We start from the raw sequence: 19,048 nt of genomic DNA, 5'->3' as shown, positions 1-19,048 counted from the left end.
TTAAGTGAGCTTTGGCATTCGTGCTACTCCACATTCTCAGGAAGTACCGAAAGTTGGTTATTTCATATTTGAATTGCGCAAGATGAGCAAGGACTGTTGAACATGGCGTGTATGCAAGGGCTTACCTAGCGTCATGTACTGAGCCGAGGGAAAAATTGGCCGAGAAAAAAAAGACTTGGGATAAAATCCAAGCTACCGTGCATTGAGCAGCCCCTCAATTTGGAAAGTAGGATGTTGCCTATACTACGGTGGTCCATTATATTGTCTGGATGGTCGAACTGTGAAAATTATCCCCCACAAGCCAATGCACAGTGTAATCGTATCTAGCAGTTTACTATTACTAACTGCTATTTACTTTCACCATTTCACTATATCAATGCTCTATATCTAGTTTTACAAGAATAGTCGGCCGTACAAGCGGCCTTGTGATGTCTTTTCAGTAGTCCTTCCAGTGGTCTCTTTAGAACTCTTCTCAGATACCATACTATTTATATAGGTCGATAGTAAAACAGCAAAAAAAAAAAGTCTGAGAAAGCCTTAATTTGTGGGAACGAATTATCTATAAGATTTGATATAGTCCTAGTCAAAATAATAGATGTTTCGGGATCGACAGAGGACGCGATAATTACGCCATGCTCGGCAAATTCATGGCTTTGAAGTAATGCAGTGGATCTGCTGATTGAAAAATCATGCAGGAAAAAAAATAGATGTAACAAAAAGAAATAGGCAGAGCTACGAGTATACGCCATTGCGGGGAGATAATCCCTAATCACCCCTCTTCATTTCATCTCTTCCTAATAGTCAGCCACATACCTTTTAACAAGTCCTCAACTATTGTCGCGCTGAAGTGCCCCCGAGGAACATGAAGGCAGATTACTGTTATATCGTCGCATCTCTAGCAAGAGTGACGCTGGGGTCAGTATCCCAGCGACCCTTGCATGGAAACTCGATCAACGAAAACGCGAAATCTCCTAGCGTAGACTTGGACAGAATTATCAATGAATCTCCTCTCTTGTCATTCCACAGAGACATTGTGCGAATTCCATCAATCAGTGAACACGAGCAAAATGTTGGAAACTTCGTCTTGGACTTCATCCGCTCACACAACCTGACCGTTGAGAAACAAATTGTCACACCAGAGAGTGACACCGAGGAAGAAAGATTCAACGTCTACGCCTACACTGGGGAAAACAGGTTTCCAAAGGTGGTGCTGACCAGCCATATCGATACTGTCCCACCGTTCATTCCTTACTCGCTTCATCCCCCGGCCTCAGATAGCCCAGAGAATCTGGCATTCAATCGGTCAGACCTTGTTATCGCTGGCCGCGGCACAGTAGATGCTAAAGCCAGTGTCGCGGCTATACTATTTGCTGCCCTGGAAACACTGGATTCCAACCCCGACGCTTCAATCGGGTTGTTGTTCGACGTCGGCGAAGAGAAGAGTAGCGTTGGAATGAAACATTTCTCAAACTCGGATCTCAACCCAGCACCACCTACATTCCACACAGTCATATTCGGAGAGCCAACAGAACTTAAGCTTGTCGCCGGACACAAAGGTGCCCTTGGCTTCAGAATTGCCGCTGAAGGAAAAGCAGCGCATTCGGGTTACCCATGGCTCGGGAAAAGTGCCATCTCCTCCCTTCTTCCTGTTTTATCGTACCTCAATACCCTGCAAGATATCCCGCCTGAAAAAGGTGGACTTCTCCGTAGTGAGAAGTTTGGTCAATCGACATTGAATATTGGGGTCGTGCGCGCTGGTTTAGCTGCTAATGTCGTTCCTGCGTATGCGGAGGCGACCATTTCCGTTCGTCTCGCGGCTGGGAGTCCAGACGACACGAGAGAGATTGTGAGGAAGGCAGTTGAAGATGTGACTGGCGGAGATGGAAGCGTCTATCTTGACTTTGGGGACAGTGAGAACGGCGCTCCACCGCAACATCTTGATTCCGACGTTGATGGGTTTGACGTGATTACTGTGAATTACGGAACTGATATCCCGTCCTTGAAGATTAATACCCCGGGAGGTTCAAAAGTCAAGCGGTATCTTTACGGGCCAGGTAGCATCCATGTTGCCCATGGAGATGACGAGGCAATCACCGTGGGAGAGCTTGAAGAGGCCGTCCGAGGATATAAGAGGTTAATCTCGGCCGCGCTGGGCGCCCACTAGACGCAAGCCCTCTTTTAGCTAGAGAATAGATCAATACTACACCAATACCACTCTACGTTTTCCATCATATCTACAAGCCTACAGGCGGTTTGCTGACCAAGCCCACGAGACATCGGACGTAGTCCGACCATCAATCTAGGAAGTCCAATAGACAGATGACCACCGTATACCGGGTTGCAACATCTGGACCCCCTAGAAAGCTCGCGTAGTGACCCCTGATCCCTGCTGGTGGTTTGGAGCGACATTGGTGTGAGTGATGGCAGGAACAGTTCATCCATAACACCACTTCACGTATGCCTTGGGGTAGCATGACCTTAGCCCAGTTTCGCATATAAATAGTCCAGGACCGAGCTTGTTGGTAGCAAACCGCGGATCTATACCCAATAGGGACAGTCAGCAGCATCTGCCTTGAGATCAGATCTTCAAGACACGACACCAAGGAGGGAGAGAAGAGCAATAAAGCATGCATGTCCTTTCGCTGGTATTGTCCAGATCAAGTTTTAACGGTAATTTCTCAGAACGAGACTAGCGCTTTGGAAGACCAAAACGCCAGACCTCGAACACCCGTCATGCGTGCTGCAGAAAACACACTTACCACAAACACCCCTATATCCCCACCTCTTTTGGGTTCACCTTCTTGTAGTCCTGATGACTACCAAGAAAAGTGAAGCGGTCGTATAACCCTTCACCGATTCAAACAGCAGCCGTAACAGCCGAGGCATTTGTCTTTTCCTTGCGTTCAATAGAGTGCTCGGTCTCGGTAGCTGAGTCAACGATTTTGAGATGCTCAAACCAAACACCGTTGGATTTGCGCCACCACTCGGCGATCGCAATGATAGTGACTCCGCCCATAATAACAATCGCGTAGTTGAACAAGGTGGAATCCTTGTCAATTGCACTGTCCGAGTAAGCTGGGGCACATAGAACAGCAAAAGCAAACCCGTTCCACAGGAATGTAACAACAGCGGCGACCACGCCAAACCGCCCCAAATCCCAAAAGCCCGGACGGAACGATTTACGCGTGATGAACGCGCGGCCGATTCCAACCAAGCCGTATGCTGCGAGGGAACCTGCAGCCGAAGTAGAGACCAAGCTGGAGAAGGCTACCTGCGACGGAAGCTGGGTACAGAGGAGAAGTGCAGCAATAGCCGAAATGAAGATGACAGCGTTGTGGGGCTGCTTCGACTTCGATACACGTGATAACACGTCACTAAACGGGAACACACCATCGCGCGCCACGGCGAAAACAAGTCGTGATACAGCAACTAGGGAAATAGAAGTGTTGAGAATAGCTCCGATCATCGCGACAATGGTCATCACAACGTGTGCATGGGGACCGAGCGCCATCGCGTACATGTTAATGAACGGCTGGGGTACGCTAGTATCGTAGAATGTCTCAATCGGGGGCATGCAGAAGAGGAACAAGATAATGATTGGGAAGCCGCACATCGCAGACGCAACGGTTGCCCAGAAGATCCCCTTCGCGGCGGCTTTCTTTGCCAAGACGGTCTCTTCTGCGACATGACCCGAAGCATCTTGCCCCACGAGACAACTGCCTACCAAGTACCAGGATAGAACCCAGTTCAGCCCTGAGCTGGTGTCCCCACCATTGTATGTAGACGTAAACACGTATTCGGCTGACTGGAAACCATACGTCTTAGAGACGCCAATGGAAAGCCAGATGAGGTTTAGCAGCATATCGATAATGATGATCGTCACACCTGCTCGGAACACCCAGGAATACATCCGCGGGGGCAGGAAATTTAGCGTGGTAGCAATAGCCAGGAAAAGAAGAGAGATGGCCCATGCCACGGCACGCGCTCGGACGTCGGCAGTTTCATATGGAAAGCTTGTCTTCGGGTTAAACACAACGATCTCCGAAATTAGGTAGTTGGCGACACCGAACGAATCACTCGCGAGGAAAGCGGTCCATGCAACCAATGTCCACGCGGCCACTAGGAACGAGATGAAGCGGCCGACTTCACCACCTCCCCAGGATCGGAAAGCCCAGTAATAAATCGACCCTGCGGCGGGATAGCTTGAACAAGCTTCAGCGAGACAGGCGGCCGTGATGACGGACAGTATACTACCGGAGACCCAGGAGCTCCAGCTAAGGCAGTTATTAGTAATGCGATCAATGCGAGCGCGGGGAACTACAGCCGGGAAAACAGAACATACATGGCAGCCGGGCTGCCTCCACTGAGGGCGATATAGAAAAGAACACGAATTCCTCCAACGCAATTCAAGGCCGAGAACGAACAGGCGAAATTGTCGAACGATCCCCAGCATCGCGCCAGGACAGAGTGGTAGCCAAGCTTTAGGAGGTCGCGATCATCTTCATTAGTCACAGAAACTTCGTCGGAGTTCTGGTCCTGATATTCGCCATTTCGGACATCTTTCGGAGAGTGGGCTGTATCAAACGCAATACTATCCACACAGGCCATGGCTCTTTTTGTATCTGTCTTAGAGACTTGACGCTTGGCAAATAGCTTTCTCTTTTTTTTTGCCCTAAAAGAGAACAAAAAACAAATATTCAATTAACTTTTTCCTATCACGACATCATATATCACGTGGGTCGATCAATTGCTTGAATGGACCCCGACACCGGGGGCTCATCTTCTGAGTCATTATTATTTTTTTAGGAATATTGGGAGAATCATTAAGAATTGAGTAGAAAATACTATGTTGTACAATAATTGAACATACTACTTAGTAAAGCTATCAATTCCCAGAGTAATATACGGAGTACGGAGTATCAATGTGAACTTGTCAATGCTATGCGGGTGAGATGGCGGGGTCAATTGCCAACGTGTCACACAGTTGCCCCGTACTCCCTTCTCTGCATTTCTTATACTTTGGTGGGCTTGACCGCTCATCAAGAAACTTGAATTTATTTTGACAACATACAAGGCCCTTACAGAAATAAAAAAAAAGAAGAAACTAACATTACAACATACTATGTACGCAATAGTTGTAAACAGCTTTTGCAGAGGCCTTATCGGTGTGTCAATGGCGTGATCATCTATGGACCGATCACGGAGATCATGGGGTATTGGTACAGGAGGATTGAAAATAACAGTAAATTGCACAAGTTCCAAAAAAAAGTCCGCCCAGAGACCCAGATCCCAGGTACACAGAGGTATACACCGAGTTACACAGAGGTACTGTATCATGTATCATACTGTATTGCTGCCCCTCCAACTTGCATGTGGATCAAGTCCCCATTGGGATGAAATCCCCATTAGGATTAGCGTATGTTTCCTCCCCCTCCATATTTCTTTGAGCGTTTCCCAGACCTTTTCCCCCTTCTCTTCCTTCACATTCTCTCTCAAAGGCATCGGATTTGTGAAAATTCTATCCTTGAGACCCCTTTTTTCTTTTCTCCTTTTCACACATCGTCAGAATGGTTCAATCGTATGTTCGCTTGACTCCCATAGACGACTATTGACCTAATTGCTGATTATCTGAATAGATCAATTCTGGGTTTCCCCCGCATGGGAAGACTCCGTGACCTCAAGAAGGCCACCGAGGCTTACTGGGCTGACAAGATCTCCCGCGATGAGCTTCTCGCTGAGGGCAAGCGTCTGCGTCTGGAGCACTGGAAGATCCAGAAGGATGCCGGTGTCGATGTTATTCCCAGCAACGACTTCGCCTTCTACGATCAAGTTCTCGACCACCACCAGCTCTTCGGAACCATTCCCGAGCGCTACTCCAAGCACAACCTCAACGCTCTCGATGAGTACTTTGCCATGGGCCGTGGTCTCCAGAAGAATGGCATTGATGTTCCCAGTCTGGTATGTGCGAATCATTACAATATACAAATTCGGATGCAGTATGCTGACTCGATCAACAGGAAATGGTCAAGTGGTTCGACTCTAACTACCACTACGTGAAGCCTACTCTTCAGGACAACCAGGAGTTCAAGCTCGCCGCCGAGCCTAAGCCCGTCACTGAGTTCCTTGAGGCTAAGGCTGCTGGCATCATCACCCGCCCCGTCATCCTCGGTCCCGTCTCCTTCTTGACTCTCGCCAAGGCCGACCGTGACCAGACCGTTGACCCCATCACTTTGCTCGAGAAGCTTCTTCCCCTCTACGTTGAGCTTCTGTCCAAGCTCAAGGCTGCTGGCGCCGAGGATGTCCAGATTGACGAGCCCGTCCTCGTCTTCGATCTTGCTGAGAAGTCTAAGGCTGCCTTCAAGCCCGCTTACGAGAAGATCGGCGCCCTTGGTGCTCAGGGTCCCCGCATCACTCTCGCCACATACTTCGGTGACATCGTCCACAACATTGATGTCCTCGCCAACGTGCAGAACCTCCACTCTATTCACATCGATCTGGTCCGCAACCCCGAGCAGCTCGACACCGTCGTTGCCGCTCTTGGCCCCAAGCAGGTCCTCTCCGCCGGTGTTGTCGATGGTCGTAACATCTGGAAGACCAACTTCAAGGCTGCCATCGAGAAGGTTGAGAACGCTATCCAGAAGCTCGGCAAGGACCGTGTCATTGTTGCCACTTCCAGCTCCCTTCTCCACGTGCCCCACACTCTCGCTAGCGAGAAGACCCTTGACGCTGAGGTCCAAGACTGGTTCTCCTTCGCTGTTGAGAAGGCCACCGAGGTTGTCGTGATCGCCAAGGCCGTCACCGAGGGCCCTGCCGCTGTCCGTGAGCAGCTCGAGGCCAACGCCAAGTCTGTTCAGGCCCGTGCCTCTTCTGCCCGCACCAACGACCCCGCTGTCAAGGCCCGCCAGGCCGCCGTCACCCCTGAGATGCACAACCGCAAGTCTGCCTTCCCCGAGCGTTACGCCGAGCAGACTAAGACCCTCAAGCTCCCTCTCTTCCCCACCACCACCATTGGTTCATTCCCCCAGACCAAGGAGATCCGCATCCAGCGTAACAAGTTCACCAAGGGTGAGATCACTCCTGAGGAGTACGAGAAGTTCATCGAGAAGGAGATCCAAGAGGTCGTCAAGATCCAGGAGGAGCTCGATCTCGATGTCTTCGTCCACGGTGAGCCCGAGCGTAACGACATGGTGCAGTACTTCGGTGAGCGCCTCACTGGTTACGTCTTCACCACCCACGCCTGGGTCCAGTCTTACGGCTCCCGCTGCGTGCGTCCTCCCATCATTGTCGGTGATATCTCTCGCCCCGCCCCCATGACAGTCAAGGAGTCCAAGTACGCCGCTTCTATCTCCCCCAAGCCCATGAAGGGTATGCTCACTGGTCCCATCACTTGCCTCCGGTGGTCTTTCCCCCGTGATGATGTCCACCAGTCCGTCCAGGCTCAGCAGCTCGCTCTCGCTCTCCGCGATGAGGTTGTTGACCTTGAGGCCGCTGGCATCGCCGTCATCCAGGTCGACGAGCCCGCTCTTCGTGAGGGTCTTCCCCTCCGCACTGGCGAAGCTCGTGCTGCGTACCTCAAGTGGGCTGTCGACTCCTTCAAGCTGTCCACTGCTGGTGTCACCGACGGCACTCAGATTCACTCTCACTTCTGTTACTCTGAGTTCCAGGACTTCTTCCACGCTATCGCTGCTCTGGATGCTGATGTCCTGTCCATTGAGAACAGCAAGTCTGATGCTAAGCTCCTTAAGGTCTTCATTGACGAGGACTACCCTCGCCACATCGGCCCCGGTGTTTACGACATCCACTCCCCTCGTGTCCCCACAGAGCAGGAGATCAAGGACCGCATGGAGGAGATGCTCGCATACCTGAAGCCTCACCAGCTTTGGTGTAATCCTGATTGTGGCTTGAAGACCCGAAACTGGCCCGAAACTAAGGCGGCTCTGACCAACGTAAGACCCCTCGACTTTTTACAAAATAAAATAAAAAATGCTAACAAAACTCGAACAGATGGTGAACGCTGCCAAGTTCTTCCGCCAGAAGTACGCGCAGTAAATTATTTACCTTACCATTAATTTAATGAGGAGGTGACAATCAACCTGTCACCTCGGGACTGGGGAGTTTTCTTTTCTGATGAGTTACGACGATGATACCAAAAGTTCAACATATGGGTTTCAACGGGTTTTCTAGAGGATACCAAAAGCGGGCCTGGAGTTTCAACATGACTGACGATTTTAAACTGGCACCGGCCGATATTATGACCTACTGTCGTTATGATGTTTGGTTGGTGCTAGTTTTACCATTTCAACATTGTGTGGTTTTCCACATACAGCAAGCTCTACAACCTTGCTTGATCAAATTCGCATTGTCGAATTTGATCTACTGTTTCTATTATCATGTAGAAGCAGTTGTCAATATTACACTTTACAATACTCTTGTGTTTCTTGTAGTATATTTTATATCAATATGCGTAGTACTTGTGAAGCCTTTAGGGCCTGGGGTTTAACTTTTGGTGAATATCGTTCTAAGTGTGACCAGATTTCCGTTTGTGAAATGACGAGGTGCTTCGGGTAAGTTGCTAATGAGCGTGTGCATCTACATGAGAGAAAGAGCGAAAGAATCAAAGGTTATAAATATACTACATAGAAAAGTTGTCTGCATAAATCAAGCCTTTTTTGGCCTGTTTTTTGCAGTCGACCTATAAAACTGGCAGATATAAACAGAATAATATCTGAAAAAATTACTAAAAGGACTACTGAAAAGACATCATAAGGCCGCTAATGGGGCTGAATATTCTTGTAAATGATAAATTGACAATGGCAGAGGGAAATTTCTACTGTTAAGCAATCTGAATAGCGAAAAAGGAGAAGTGCTGCCAAAGTCACAAATAAAGAGTTCTATCAAACCACCGGAGCAAACAATCCTCACTCAGTGCAATAGTCAAGTTAGCCAGAGCCTAGGGCTGACAGTAGGCCGAGTACGTATCTTGTCTTGCTCGGGCGAACACAACACCCAACAAACATCCCGGTCTAAAATCAGTTAGATGCGCCTGATGGCGCATCAGCGTTGTTGATATCAGCCTCTACGGGGCTGGATACCTTTGTACACATTTCATCCCATCCAGGAACATTCGCAGCACTAGTCGGTGTCTTCTTGCGCCCATTGGCAACCCAGTCAGCGACGGCTTTTCGTTGCTCCTGCGTAGGGATATGTGTGAACTTGGATTGTTTGATAGAAACCTGCCAGTCAAATCTGGCAATCTCTCGTTCCCATACTCCCAACCAAGCCTCCTCAACCTCCGCCTTAGTGTAGTTAAACTTCGCGCAACGGAATTTCCTGACCTTCAATCTGGCTTTGGAAACCTTTTTTGCATGGCTTAGACGGGCCTTACTATGCGGGTCGGACTGCCGTTTTGTTTGGGCTTTCGCTCGGTCCTGACGGACTAGCTCGTTTGGGTCCCGCAGCCGTTGACTACGAGGCGTCCCATTAAGCGCCAGATGGAGGGCATCCTTGTTCTTTCGCGCAAGCTGATTGGCCCATTTTCTTTTCTAATCGGTTTCCAGGTTAGTTCAATTACACAATCCATTTCTGTGGCAACGAACTCTGTCTTTCTCCTCTTCCGTCTCGTTCGCTTTTCTGGCCGCATTCTTTTCTTTACGTCGGGCCTTCACTTCCGGTTTTTGCATGTATCTGCGAACAGACTCCCTGTGCTTTGCCTTTTGGACCTCGCTCCTAGGGGCCGTCGCTCTCTTCCGTTTCCCTAATATCTCCGGTATTTCATTAGGAATCTCCCTCTGAGGGATTGTGGACAGTACGGGTGCGTCCCGAGTAATCCCAAGGATAGAATCAATATCCATGATTTCCCTATTCGAGAACTGTTCCATTGTGGCGCTGCACGCTTTTGGCTCCGCCACGGGTTCGAGGTGGTACGTAGTATCATGGGGAAGCCCGTTCCTCCAATTGGTGATTGTGTAAGTACCACCCGTTTCTGCGGGCCGGACTATACGGGACTTCGAACCATCTGTCAGCTTCGTGTCCTCACGGAAGGCTGAGTGCCCACAGGCACCCTGATACTTGAAGGCTTTGAGGGGGGGGGCCATAGGGACACGCCTCATGATATTCGCTCAACTGGTCAGCGGGCTTTTCGGCATACGAGCCGAGAAGTGTGGTAAAAATCACCTCAGCAGCGATACAAAGCACCCGATAGTGCCTTATATGCTCTTCTGTCTCCAGTTTATCACTAGGTAGTCGTAAAAATACGGCAAACGTCACTTTGTGAGGATTATCCCCCTGTGCCAATGTGACGTGATTCGGAATTCCGTTGTTATGCCTAAATTATAATTCATGTTAGCCCAAGTACGAACCTACGCTGATGATATAATATATTTATAATTCCTTGTCTTTCTCGCTATGTTGTTTAGGTGGGCCCTCTTTCGGTGTCTCAAACCATTATCATAAGATGTTGCGGACCCCGTGTACAGAAAGTCGTTCAGTTCTACAACTGGGGATTCCAAAAGCTTCCCATACACCCCCATGTCCTTGGTCTCGATCCATGGTATGTCTTGGAGCTGCTTGAAAGTGGGCGCCTCCTCACGATCAAGGAGCTCCTTCATGCTCTCGACTGTGTAGTCAAGAATGAACTTGACAAACCGTTCATCCGAATAGTGGGGGTACAGTGTTTCCCAAACCGCTGACTTCTTTACGAATCGCATGCGGGCCACAACGTGTTTGATCCTACTCTCGAATCGAGGATACAGCCGAGGCGAAGTACCAGGCTGAGGAGTAGAGGGCTGAGGAGCAGACGTGTGAGAGCCATCTGATGACTTGTGTTCAGTGGACTGTGACTCAAAAGGTGTCATGGTCTGGTCGGGCTGGATTGGCTGCTTGATGCCGCCGTGCGCCAGCGCTCCCTTGGCTTGTGCGTTGTTGGTCAACTCTTTGGCAACAGGCTTGAACTTCAAGAGCATCTGGCCCGGCTCTCGGCCTTTAACCCTCTTTCTACGTGGTTGTGGCATGTTGAAAGTAAATAGGGGCTAGAGATAGAATGAAGATAACAGGTAAAGGTCTTGACCTACGAGCGAGAGATGAAGAAAGTAGAAGTCTCTGATATTCAATCTATAGAGAGCAGGGTACAAATACCCTGCCATTTAGCAAACTGCGTAGTCTACCAGCAAAGAACGGGATATGGGATGGTCTGACAAAAAGGAGGATGGGACTTGTATTGAAACCGACTGCGAACTCACTAATCTAGCTCTCATCTAGCTCTCGTATATAAATAAGTTCTCAAGGTACAACCCTACTTTATATTGCAAATATGTCTATGGACTAGTGGACCTATTGTCAAGTTATATAAGCCTAATGGAGCCCCGCAAGAGAACTCTACCACTATAGTAATTGATCTCCCACTTAAGAGCGTATCAGAGTGGCTATCGATTCCCAACTTGCCGGTGTATAATCACGCACTGACCAAGCAATTCCAAATCTGCGGCAATGATATTATTTATATATGAGACGGCATCTAAGCCACCAGGTGCACAGCATAACCATTTGGGAGAGGCACCAATTGTATAACATATGTGCTTCAGATTAGGAGAGGTCAAGTTCAAGACCTTCATAACCCTATCGGAACATCTTTGAATTGTATGCGGTGGACCCATCTGCGCTCCGCTCCTTGTCTTGCCTACTACTTCATCTACTCTTAGACTTCTAAGTTAATCGCTACCATTGTAAGATAGTACATGTAGCATTGGAATTGAACCAAGTTATTTCTCAACCTTGATCTAGATAGTATTAGATTGATGTGTCCATATATATAGGTATGCATGCATCCGCTGAAGTTGAAAATGTGGCCTAGGAAGGTGGTCCTGAAGGTTTAGTTGATGTCTCCGCCACATAAAGTCTTTGAGCAGAAGAAACCCAGTCCATGGATGTTCCCCGTCCCTTATTATATTCAAGTTAGACCCAAATTAGAGATCTGCAGTAACTCGATAGCATACATATACCGTAGCCATATCTTTCTAGTCCATGGTTGTATGATTTCTTTCAGTCAATAGCGATTACAAGACCTGTACAACATGTGTATAGACGTGATTGTTCTGAAAATTGACTACAACTGCTGATAGCTTGCTTTGTGCACTATGGTTATTCGCATAAATACCGTAAACTTTTCGAAGGTTTTTATAATGAGGCTCATCGCAATATACGAGGTAGCGTATATTGCACGAAATATACCGGAGAAGCGATTAGGTCTCATGGCTCAAGCACCCTAGTACTAGTCGAAATCAATAAAAAAAAACTAGGCAGTCTATCGGCAGCAACAAGAGTAAAAGGCAAGATGCTTTTAGGCTATATCAGAAGCCAAGAGAGATGCGGCTCGTGTCTACATCTAATTCGAAGCCAATGAGATCAGGCCAAGAATAAAATCGCCAAAATTAGGGTCAACTAACGCTCTTGGCGCATTGCTTGGCGCGTTCGCTGGGCAACGACTTCCCAATCACCCTTCGGCCCACATGTCTCATTCCAGACTGCTCTATTTAAATCCAACTCATTTCGTACTATTGTACTATATTCGATACGAGGTGCAGGAGAGAATTTGTGGTGAAAATAGATTATCACGACGGAGAACTCCGAGTTTCCTCACTATTCTAGTGGTATAGTGTTTGGCGACACTCCTTGCAAGAATCGACAAGCCTAAATTTGGAACATTTTAGGACAGATACCGCGTTTTTGAGTCATGTTTCAACGATCCCGAGGTCGACCCTTGTCTGTACTAAATTTTGCAATTTCCCCGACAAAATCCCTCAGCTTCGATGACCCCTGCAAGTTTGAAAGTTCTTTGTTTTCTTTTTTCGAGCGAAGGCGTTGGATTACTTTGCATACCAAACAATTGGACTATTTGGCATTTGTGGGGCGCTATCATTCCCCGTTGTCCACTTTTGATGTCTCAAGTTTCCAAACTCCAGCCTCTAGGGCTCTATGCCATGTTATAAAAGAGAGAACGGATAAATTATCAAGCTAAATCTATTTAATGATTGCAAGCCATGGTCAGCAACTAGTATAACATAGCCTCCAACATAGCCCAACTAATATAGAATGTCTTGGCACAAAGCTTCTGATGTGATAAGATGTGAGACTAGCGGATTTAGCACGTGAATCTCCTACAAAGGACTGTCCTCCCGCAATTGTTTCCCTTTGATTCAACATTCCTCCAACATGGTACCCCGACCGGATCTAAGAGCGCGCCAAACCGTCCTTCCTAAGGATCGAACCCTACGATTCAGAGAAGATGGAACGTTTCACATTGGAGTATTTGAGGACTTACATTTCGCCGAGGGTATGTTGTTAATACCAATTAGGAAAAAGCCCTGGCTAATCCTGGACAGACGATAAAAAAGACAAGAAGTCCAAAGAAGTGATGTCATATATACTCTCGAAGGAGGACATTGACTTCATAGTCATAAACGGTGACCTAGTGACCGGCGAAAGAACCCAAAAAGCAGACTCGAGCAAATATATCGATTCGGTCGTTTCCCCACTCGTTGATAAGGGGTATAGGTGGGCATCAACCTACGGCAACCACGACAGCGCCGTTAATCTCAACCCGAAAGATGACATGTTCAACGCCGAGCAGAAGTACCCCAACAGCTTGACGCAGAGTAGCATATCCGGCGACAAGGCCGGAATAACGAATTATTACCTGCCAGTCTTTTCACATGGACAGACGAATACAAGCACACCGGCGCTACTACTGTGGTTCTTCGATTCGAAGGGTGGACGTTATTATAAAAAGCAAGGAGAGAGTGGACCTCCAATTAAGAGACCCAGCTGGATTGATGAATCGGTAGCAAACCCCATGCTCGTACTACATTGCTTCAGAGACTAACTGGCTGCATTCAAGGTTGTTGACTGGTTCACTAAAACCAATTCCGAATTGAAAAAAGAACATGGCAAGATCATTCCCTCGCTAGCTTTCTACCATATACCGACTCATGCGATGCTCGAACACCAACAAAAACAAGGTGTAAATCCACATCTTAGTCCCGGTGTGGATCGTGAACGGGTGAACCCGCAAGGAACTAGCGGTTGGGACTATGACGGCCAGGACGTCAAATTTATGAATGCGCTCCTTCATACCGAAGGCTTAATCGCAGGGTTCAGCGGCCACGATCATCAAAATGACTGGTATGTGCTTCTAGCAGATAATCCTGGTTTATATAACCCAGATTCTAATCCAACATAGGTGCTTTAAATGGGACGGCTCTCTCGTTGACCACGATTTAACCGGCAATGGTATCAATATGTGTTATGGTCGACATACAGGATATGGTGGATATGGCGATCTGCTCCGTGGTGGACGTCAAATATTACTCCACGAGCGCAATCTCGCAAACAACACTGAGACGTGGATTCGATTAGAAAATGGGTCCGCCCAGTCTCGTGTGACGTTAAACACAACTTATGGCCATGATCATTACCTCGCTGTTACTAATAGTGCTGGGAAGCCAGATTCCTCTGCGCAGGGCTCTTTGCTTCCTTTCTCTTGGTTGTGGGTTCCGATTATAATGCTCTCGCGTTGGAGCATATAACGAGTTCTTTTGAGTATAGGTCTTGGATCGCTATAACTTAATAAGACCGAAGTTATGATCACGCTGAGATTTTCTACATGAGGATAGGGACCTAAGTTTCGTCTCATTTCAAGATCTTCCAGGGATCACTTCTCAAGGTCTAAATGAAGGATTATATACAACTTTATCCTCTATACACAGACAGGACTTCTCCCTGCCCATTCTTCACTATCATCTAAACTTCCATTTCTTTGATCCAGAGTCTGGACATATCCAGGCAATAACTGAACATCACCATTTACAGGTAGATGTAGCAGAAAGGACCAGAGACGGTGCTCATAAGATCCCGCATCGCAACAGTCTCACCACCAGCATAACCAATATCAAGAACCGTGTCAAGAGTAGTGTTAGGCGAAGGAGGACCATTCAAGAAAGTACCAGTACCCGAAATAGCATTCAGACGCTTGTACAGGTCCAAGTTCTGCCAGATCCACCAAGTACGATCAATCATACCGTGGTGGAGCCAGAAAGCAGGGTCACCGGGGCTAACAAACACATCACGAGAAGGATCACCACCCATGGAGTAGTGACCACCACCGTGAACGCCGATGTTACCGCTGCCGGGAACACCCTGCATGTTCATCTGGAAGTCGTAGATGTTGTCGTTGCGCAGGATCAGGTCAACGATCGCGGTGAAGTTAGCGTAGTCCCGGACAATCTGGGTGCTCAGATCGCGCTTCAGACAGCGCGGGTTATATGCGAGAGGGTTGGCTGTGCTGCCGGTTTCACCTCCGGGAAGCATCAGTGCGACGGGGCCAAGGTTGACGGAGTAGTCCTTGAACGGGCCGCTGGTGACACAGCCGCCTCCGTTGCCGGTGGGCAGGTGAATGACTGGGTAGGTACCCAGGCTCAGCTGGATGTCGCCGACGGACTCGACGTGGGCACCGTTGCCGGACATCGAGGTTTCGCTGCCGTCGAAGACTTGGGATTTCTCCAGGTTGCCGGTGTCGGCACCCCAGTTCCAGTAGCTGGGATTAGGTTAGAAATTGGATATTTTGTTATGTGAAGGATTATTAGACTTACGGGTAGTCGCCGGTGTAGCCACACTCGTTGCGAAGGGCTTCCTCGAAGTTCCAGATGTAGTACCGGTGCCAGGCCAGGAAGGTTCCAGTGTAGTGGATACCTGTGGTCTGGTTGATGTGAGTAGCGACGAAGTCATCGTAGCGAGACCGCGCGCCAGGGGCCAACTCGGAGGGAGTACGCGAGGGCAACTTCTGCAGGCAGAGGATAGAGTTGATGTAGGAGGTCTTCTTGGCCTTGGAGAAAGATCTCCAATCGCGACGAACGCGCAGGCTGCTCAATGAACAACCGCCACGCTTCTCGACGTCACTGTCGCTCGAGACACTCTCGACACTGGCATTGTATGCCAGCCCAGCCAGGTCATCGAGCTGAGACTCAGCGACCGGCAGGGAGCTGGACGCAGCGGTGGGAGTCGCAGCGCTTACGGGAGTCTCCGTGGCAGCGGGCATAGCCAGCGCCTGGGCGAACAGGGCTCCCAAAGTGAGAATGGAAATGGCAACCATGGTGACGAGTTGTATATTTGAACCTCTGAAAGATCAGGAAGTTCCACACCAAGGGTTAGGAGAAGTGTTTATCAAGGAGGATTATGGGCATCGTTCGTTTAAAGGGTACATATGTCAACCACACCACCCCTTTCTCGGATTTCGGAGTAGTAAATGCATCCATGTAGTTAGTCTACTTTTTTTTCCCTGTCTGTCTCCATATCTGCTTGGGCCATTTAGGGCACCGGGCGAAGTTCCGCTTGTCTCCACTGTCCGGCAATTTACCACAAAAACCTCCGTGTCTCTGAATCGCTGGATCACGGACCGACCCTTTTATACCGAGATCAACACATATATGTAAAAGATATTATGTAAAAGATGTTATATGAAGATGTTAATAAAGATGTTATATAAAGATGTCGAGTTGTAGATAAATCTGAATATTCAAATATCTCAATGTTGACGAACTTGGCAACTTCCTTAAGCGACTCACCCAATCACATAATCCCAAACTCAATCTCGGCATGACCCCCGATGCCCTAACTAAGTAACTGAGTAAACTCAGATATTCTACAAATCCACTGGATATTGAGACCTTCCGCCATATCCGAGGTTCAATTTTCTTCAGTTTCTTGTGAGTGATTTTCTTACCGATGGTGCCAAGTCTTCTCATTGGTCAAGTTTCTAATGAGTCGCTACCCAGTCAATATACTCGGGTCCGAGGCGTATTCTAGAACGTGTCTTAGTAGGATAAATCATTATTCTCATGGCAGTGTTATCCTTGGCTTGCATATAGACAGAATAATGGCTTTGTAGTTTATTTTTATGTCCCTAGTGAACGAGTACGAAGTACGGAGTAAAAAGATTTCAACCAGAACCTGGAAGAGAAGAATAAAAACGAGTCAGTAGTTTGGTCGGTGGCGTTCATTAAAGCATATTAAAAACCACTGAACTCCATATGAAACTCACACGATTCGCCTTCATTGGCCTTGGAAGCCACAGCGTAGATTGAAAATTATGCTAGGATTCGTTATCCATTAAATCTGCTAACTTTTAGCCTTGCCAATTTGCTCTTTAAATCCTAGTCCCCAATTCTTCCTTTCAATGCCGATCAGCCCATAACTCTTACGGCAGTCATGTCCGACAGTGCTAGTATTGGTGCTAGCCTACAAGATGTTAACCAGGGTCCTAAGATCATCATAGCAACGGGTATCACAACTGCCGCCGCATTGATCACCGTCTTGGCCCGGTTCTACGTGCGTATATTCCTTATTCGCAATGTCGGCTGGGATGATTATATCATGGCTCTGACCATGCTACTATCTGCCTGCGGATTCGCCATTACCGTCCCTGAGGTGAAGTATGGTGCAGGCAGACACATGGTCTTTGTCCAAGAAACCGCCGTAACGGCCATGCATTTGAATTATGCGACGCAGAATCTCTACCTGTGGGCTATTGGCCTGGTAAAGATATCAATTGGGCTGTTTTTGCTTCGTTTCGCACCCCGGAAAGGGTATAGGATCTTTATCTGGGCTGTCATTGGTAAAGGCTCTATCTCATTTTCTGTGGTCCAGTACTGACATCCCTGATTGCAGTTCTCATGATGCTCTATACTACAATCTGCTTTTTGGTAACGTATCCCCCATATTTGTACTAGGTCAGCCGTTAATTTCTTGATTTATTGCAGACCCTTATCTTTGAGTGCAAAGATATTCGATCAAATTGGGACCCTGCGGTGAAATCCGAGTGCTTTACTCCCAAACAACTTATGACTCTGAGCTATACAAACACCGGTGAGATTGACACTATATGAGTATAAATAAATATTTTCTAACTTGGATAGCTCTGAATATTCTGACTGACCTGATCTTCGCGGTTCTACCGGTCTTCATGCTACGGTATGCTTGGTAAACATTGCCCTTTTCAGCGATACTAATACAATCGACAGTCACCTTCAAGTCAATCGCCGAGTGAAAGCCTCTCTGATCTGTATCCTAGGCCTGGGAGTTTTGTGAGTTACTTCCAATCCTATATTTTAAACCACGCTAACTCTTCTCCTTCCCCAGTGCCTGCGCAGCCGCCTTCGTCAAGCTCTCTATCCTACCCAGCTACGGCAAAACCGGCGACTTCCTCTGGGACTATACAAACCTCACAATCTGGGTCGTGTAAGTCTATATCACAATCATTGCCTTCCAAAATCCCAGACTAACCAATACCAGCACCGAATGCAACACAGGTATCATCGCCGGCACCCTCCCAACCCTCAAACCCCTCTTCAAGAGCGTCCTCGGCACATACGGCTCGCGCACGAAAACAACCCGCGAGTATTTCGGCAGCAAGCAATATAGATTGCAGTCAATGTCTCGATCAAGAGGGACACCATTGCAATCCCGGACACATAAAAGCGGGAATCTTAGTATCATCGAGTTCGATGATAATCCGAAGAGTCAACACTCCCGTGTGGGCTCTACGTCGGGCTCGGTGAAGTACTCTGGTAGTCAACGAAGCAATTCCAGTGAGGAGAGGATATTGCCTGTTCAGGGTGAGGGCATTGTTTGCACTACTGAGGTGATGGTTTCGAGAGATCAGAATCCTCCTGAGGTGCCGCCTAGTTCTCCTCGGACGAAGTTGGGGAGGATGGGGTCGTTGAGTGGATTGCGCGTCAATGCGGACGATAGGGTTTAACGGATTTTGAGAATTTTGTTTACATGACAGGATTATGTATATTAATAACTAAGGAGTACGACAAATAATATGAATACCAATCGGGACCTGGATAGTGTATTGTCTACTTCGTTGACTTCTACTTAGCAAAACCAGGCCTCTCAGTTTTGTAATGCGATAGGAGTCTGCGTAGGGATCCAGTTCATATCTACGATGGGTTTTACGATATGAGAATCGCCGATGGCAGATATTCAGAAATAATGT

General features: G+C 48.0%; 7 protein-coding genes across 7 annotated transcripts; 4 read left to right on the top strand and 3 right to left on the bottom strand.

The window, feature by feature from the left end:
- Positions 1-862: 862 nt before the first annotated feature.
- Positions 863-2,164, top strand: PGRI_088530 (M20 family metallopeptidase; the record flags this gene model as incomplete). Its single annotated transcript, XM_040796567.1, has 1 exon — positions 863-2,164. One exon carries the CDS (start codon positions 863-865, stop codon positions 2,162-2,164), a length of 1,302 nt encoding a protein of 433 aa, XP_040651105.1.
- Positions 2,165-2,857: 693 nt separating this feature from the next.
- Positions 2,858-4,608, bottom strand: PGRI_088520 (Amino acid/polyamine transporter I; the record flags this gene model as incomplete). The annotated part of the gene is made up of 2 exons (XM_040796566.1): positions 2,858-4,274; positions 4,343-4,608. 2 exons carry the CDS (start codon positions 4,606-4,608, stop codon positions 2,858-2,860), a joined length of 1,683 nt encoding a protein of 560 aa, XP_040651104.1.
- Positions 4,609-5,567: 959 nt separating this feature from the next.
- PGRI_088510 (5-methyltetrahydropteroyltriglutamate--homocysteine S-methyltransferase) lies at positions 5,568-8,049 on the top strand (the record flags this gene model as incomplete). The annotated part of the gene is made up of 4 exons (XM_040796565.1): positions 5,568-5,578; positions 5,637-5,958; positions 6,018-7,946; positions 8,005-8,049. The coding sequence occupies 4 exons, from the start codon at positions 5,568-5,570 to the stop codon at positions 8,047-8,049; spliced, it is 2,307 nt and encodes a 768-aa protein (XP_040651103.1).
- Positions 8,050-9,029: 980 nt separating this feature from the next.
- PGRI_088500 (uncharacterized protein) lies at positions 9,030-11,009 on the bottom strand (the record flags this gene model as incomplete). The annotated part of the gene is made up of 4 exons (XM_040796564.1): positions 9,030-9,542; positions 9,597-10,104; positions 10,148-10,324; positions 10,465-11,009. 4 exons carry the CDS (start codon positions 11,007-11,009, stop codon positions 9,030-9,032), a joined length of 1,743 nt encoding a protein of 580 aa, XP_040651102.1.
- Positions 11,010-13,206: 2,197 nt separating this feature from the next.
- Positions 13,207-14,674, top strand: PGRI_088490 (metallophosphoesterase family protein; the record flags this gene model as incomplete). Its single annotated transcript, XM_040796563.1, has 5 exons — positions 13,207-13,327; positions 13,377-13,834; positions 13,892-14,175; positions 14,234-14,539; positions 14,632-14,674. The coding sequence occupies 5 exons, from the start codon at positions 13,207-13,209 to the stop codon at positions 14,672-14,674; spliced, it is 1,212 nt and encodes a 403-aa protein (XP_040651101.1).
- Positions 14,675-14,856: 182 nt separating this feature from the next.
- On the bottom strand, positions 14,857-16,141 carry PGRI_088480 (tyrosinase family protein; the record flags this gene model as incomplete). Its single annotated transcript, XM_040796562.1, has 2 exons — positions 14,857-15,586; positions 15,642-16,141. 2 exons carry the CDS (start codon positions 16,139-16,141, stop codon positions 14,857-14,859), a joined length of 1,230 nt encoding a protein of 409 aa, XP_040651100.1.
- A 1,115-nt stretch (positions 16,142-17,256) lies between these two features.
- Positions 17,257-18,805, top strand: PGRI_088470 (uncharacterized protein; the record flags this gene model as incomplete). Its single annotated transcript, XM_040796561.1, has 6 exons — positions 17,257-17,583; positions 17,808-17,913; positions 17,964-18,018; positions 18,069-18,131; positions 18,187-18,285; positions 18,340-18,805. The coding sequence occupies 6 exons, from the start codon at positions 17,257-17,259 to the stop codon at positions 18,803-18,805; spliced, it is 1,116 nt and encodes a 371-aa protein (XP_040651099.1).
- Positions 18,806-19,048: the final 243 nt, after the last annotated feature.

Source organism: Penicillium griseofulvum (genome assembly GCF_001561935.1).
Source record: "Penicillium griseofulvum strain PG3 chromosome Unknown contig_11, whole genome shotgun sequence".
NCBI classification, from domain to species: Eukaryota; Fungi; Ascomycota; class Eurotiomycetes; order Eurotiales; family Aspergillaceae; genus Penicillium; species Penicillium griseofulvum.
This window is presented reverse-complemented; position numbering and strand designations above follow the sequence as displayed.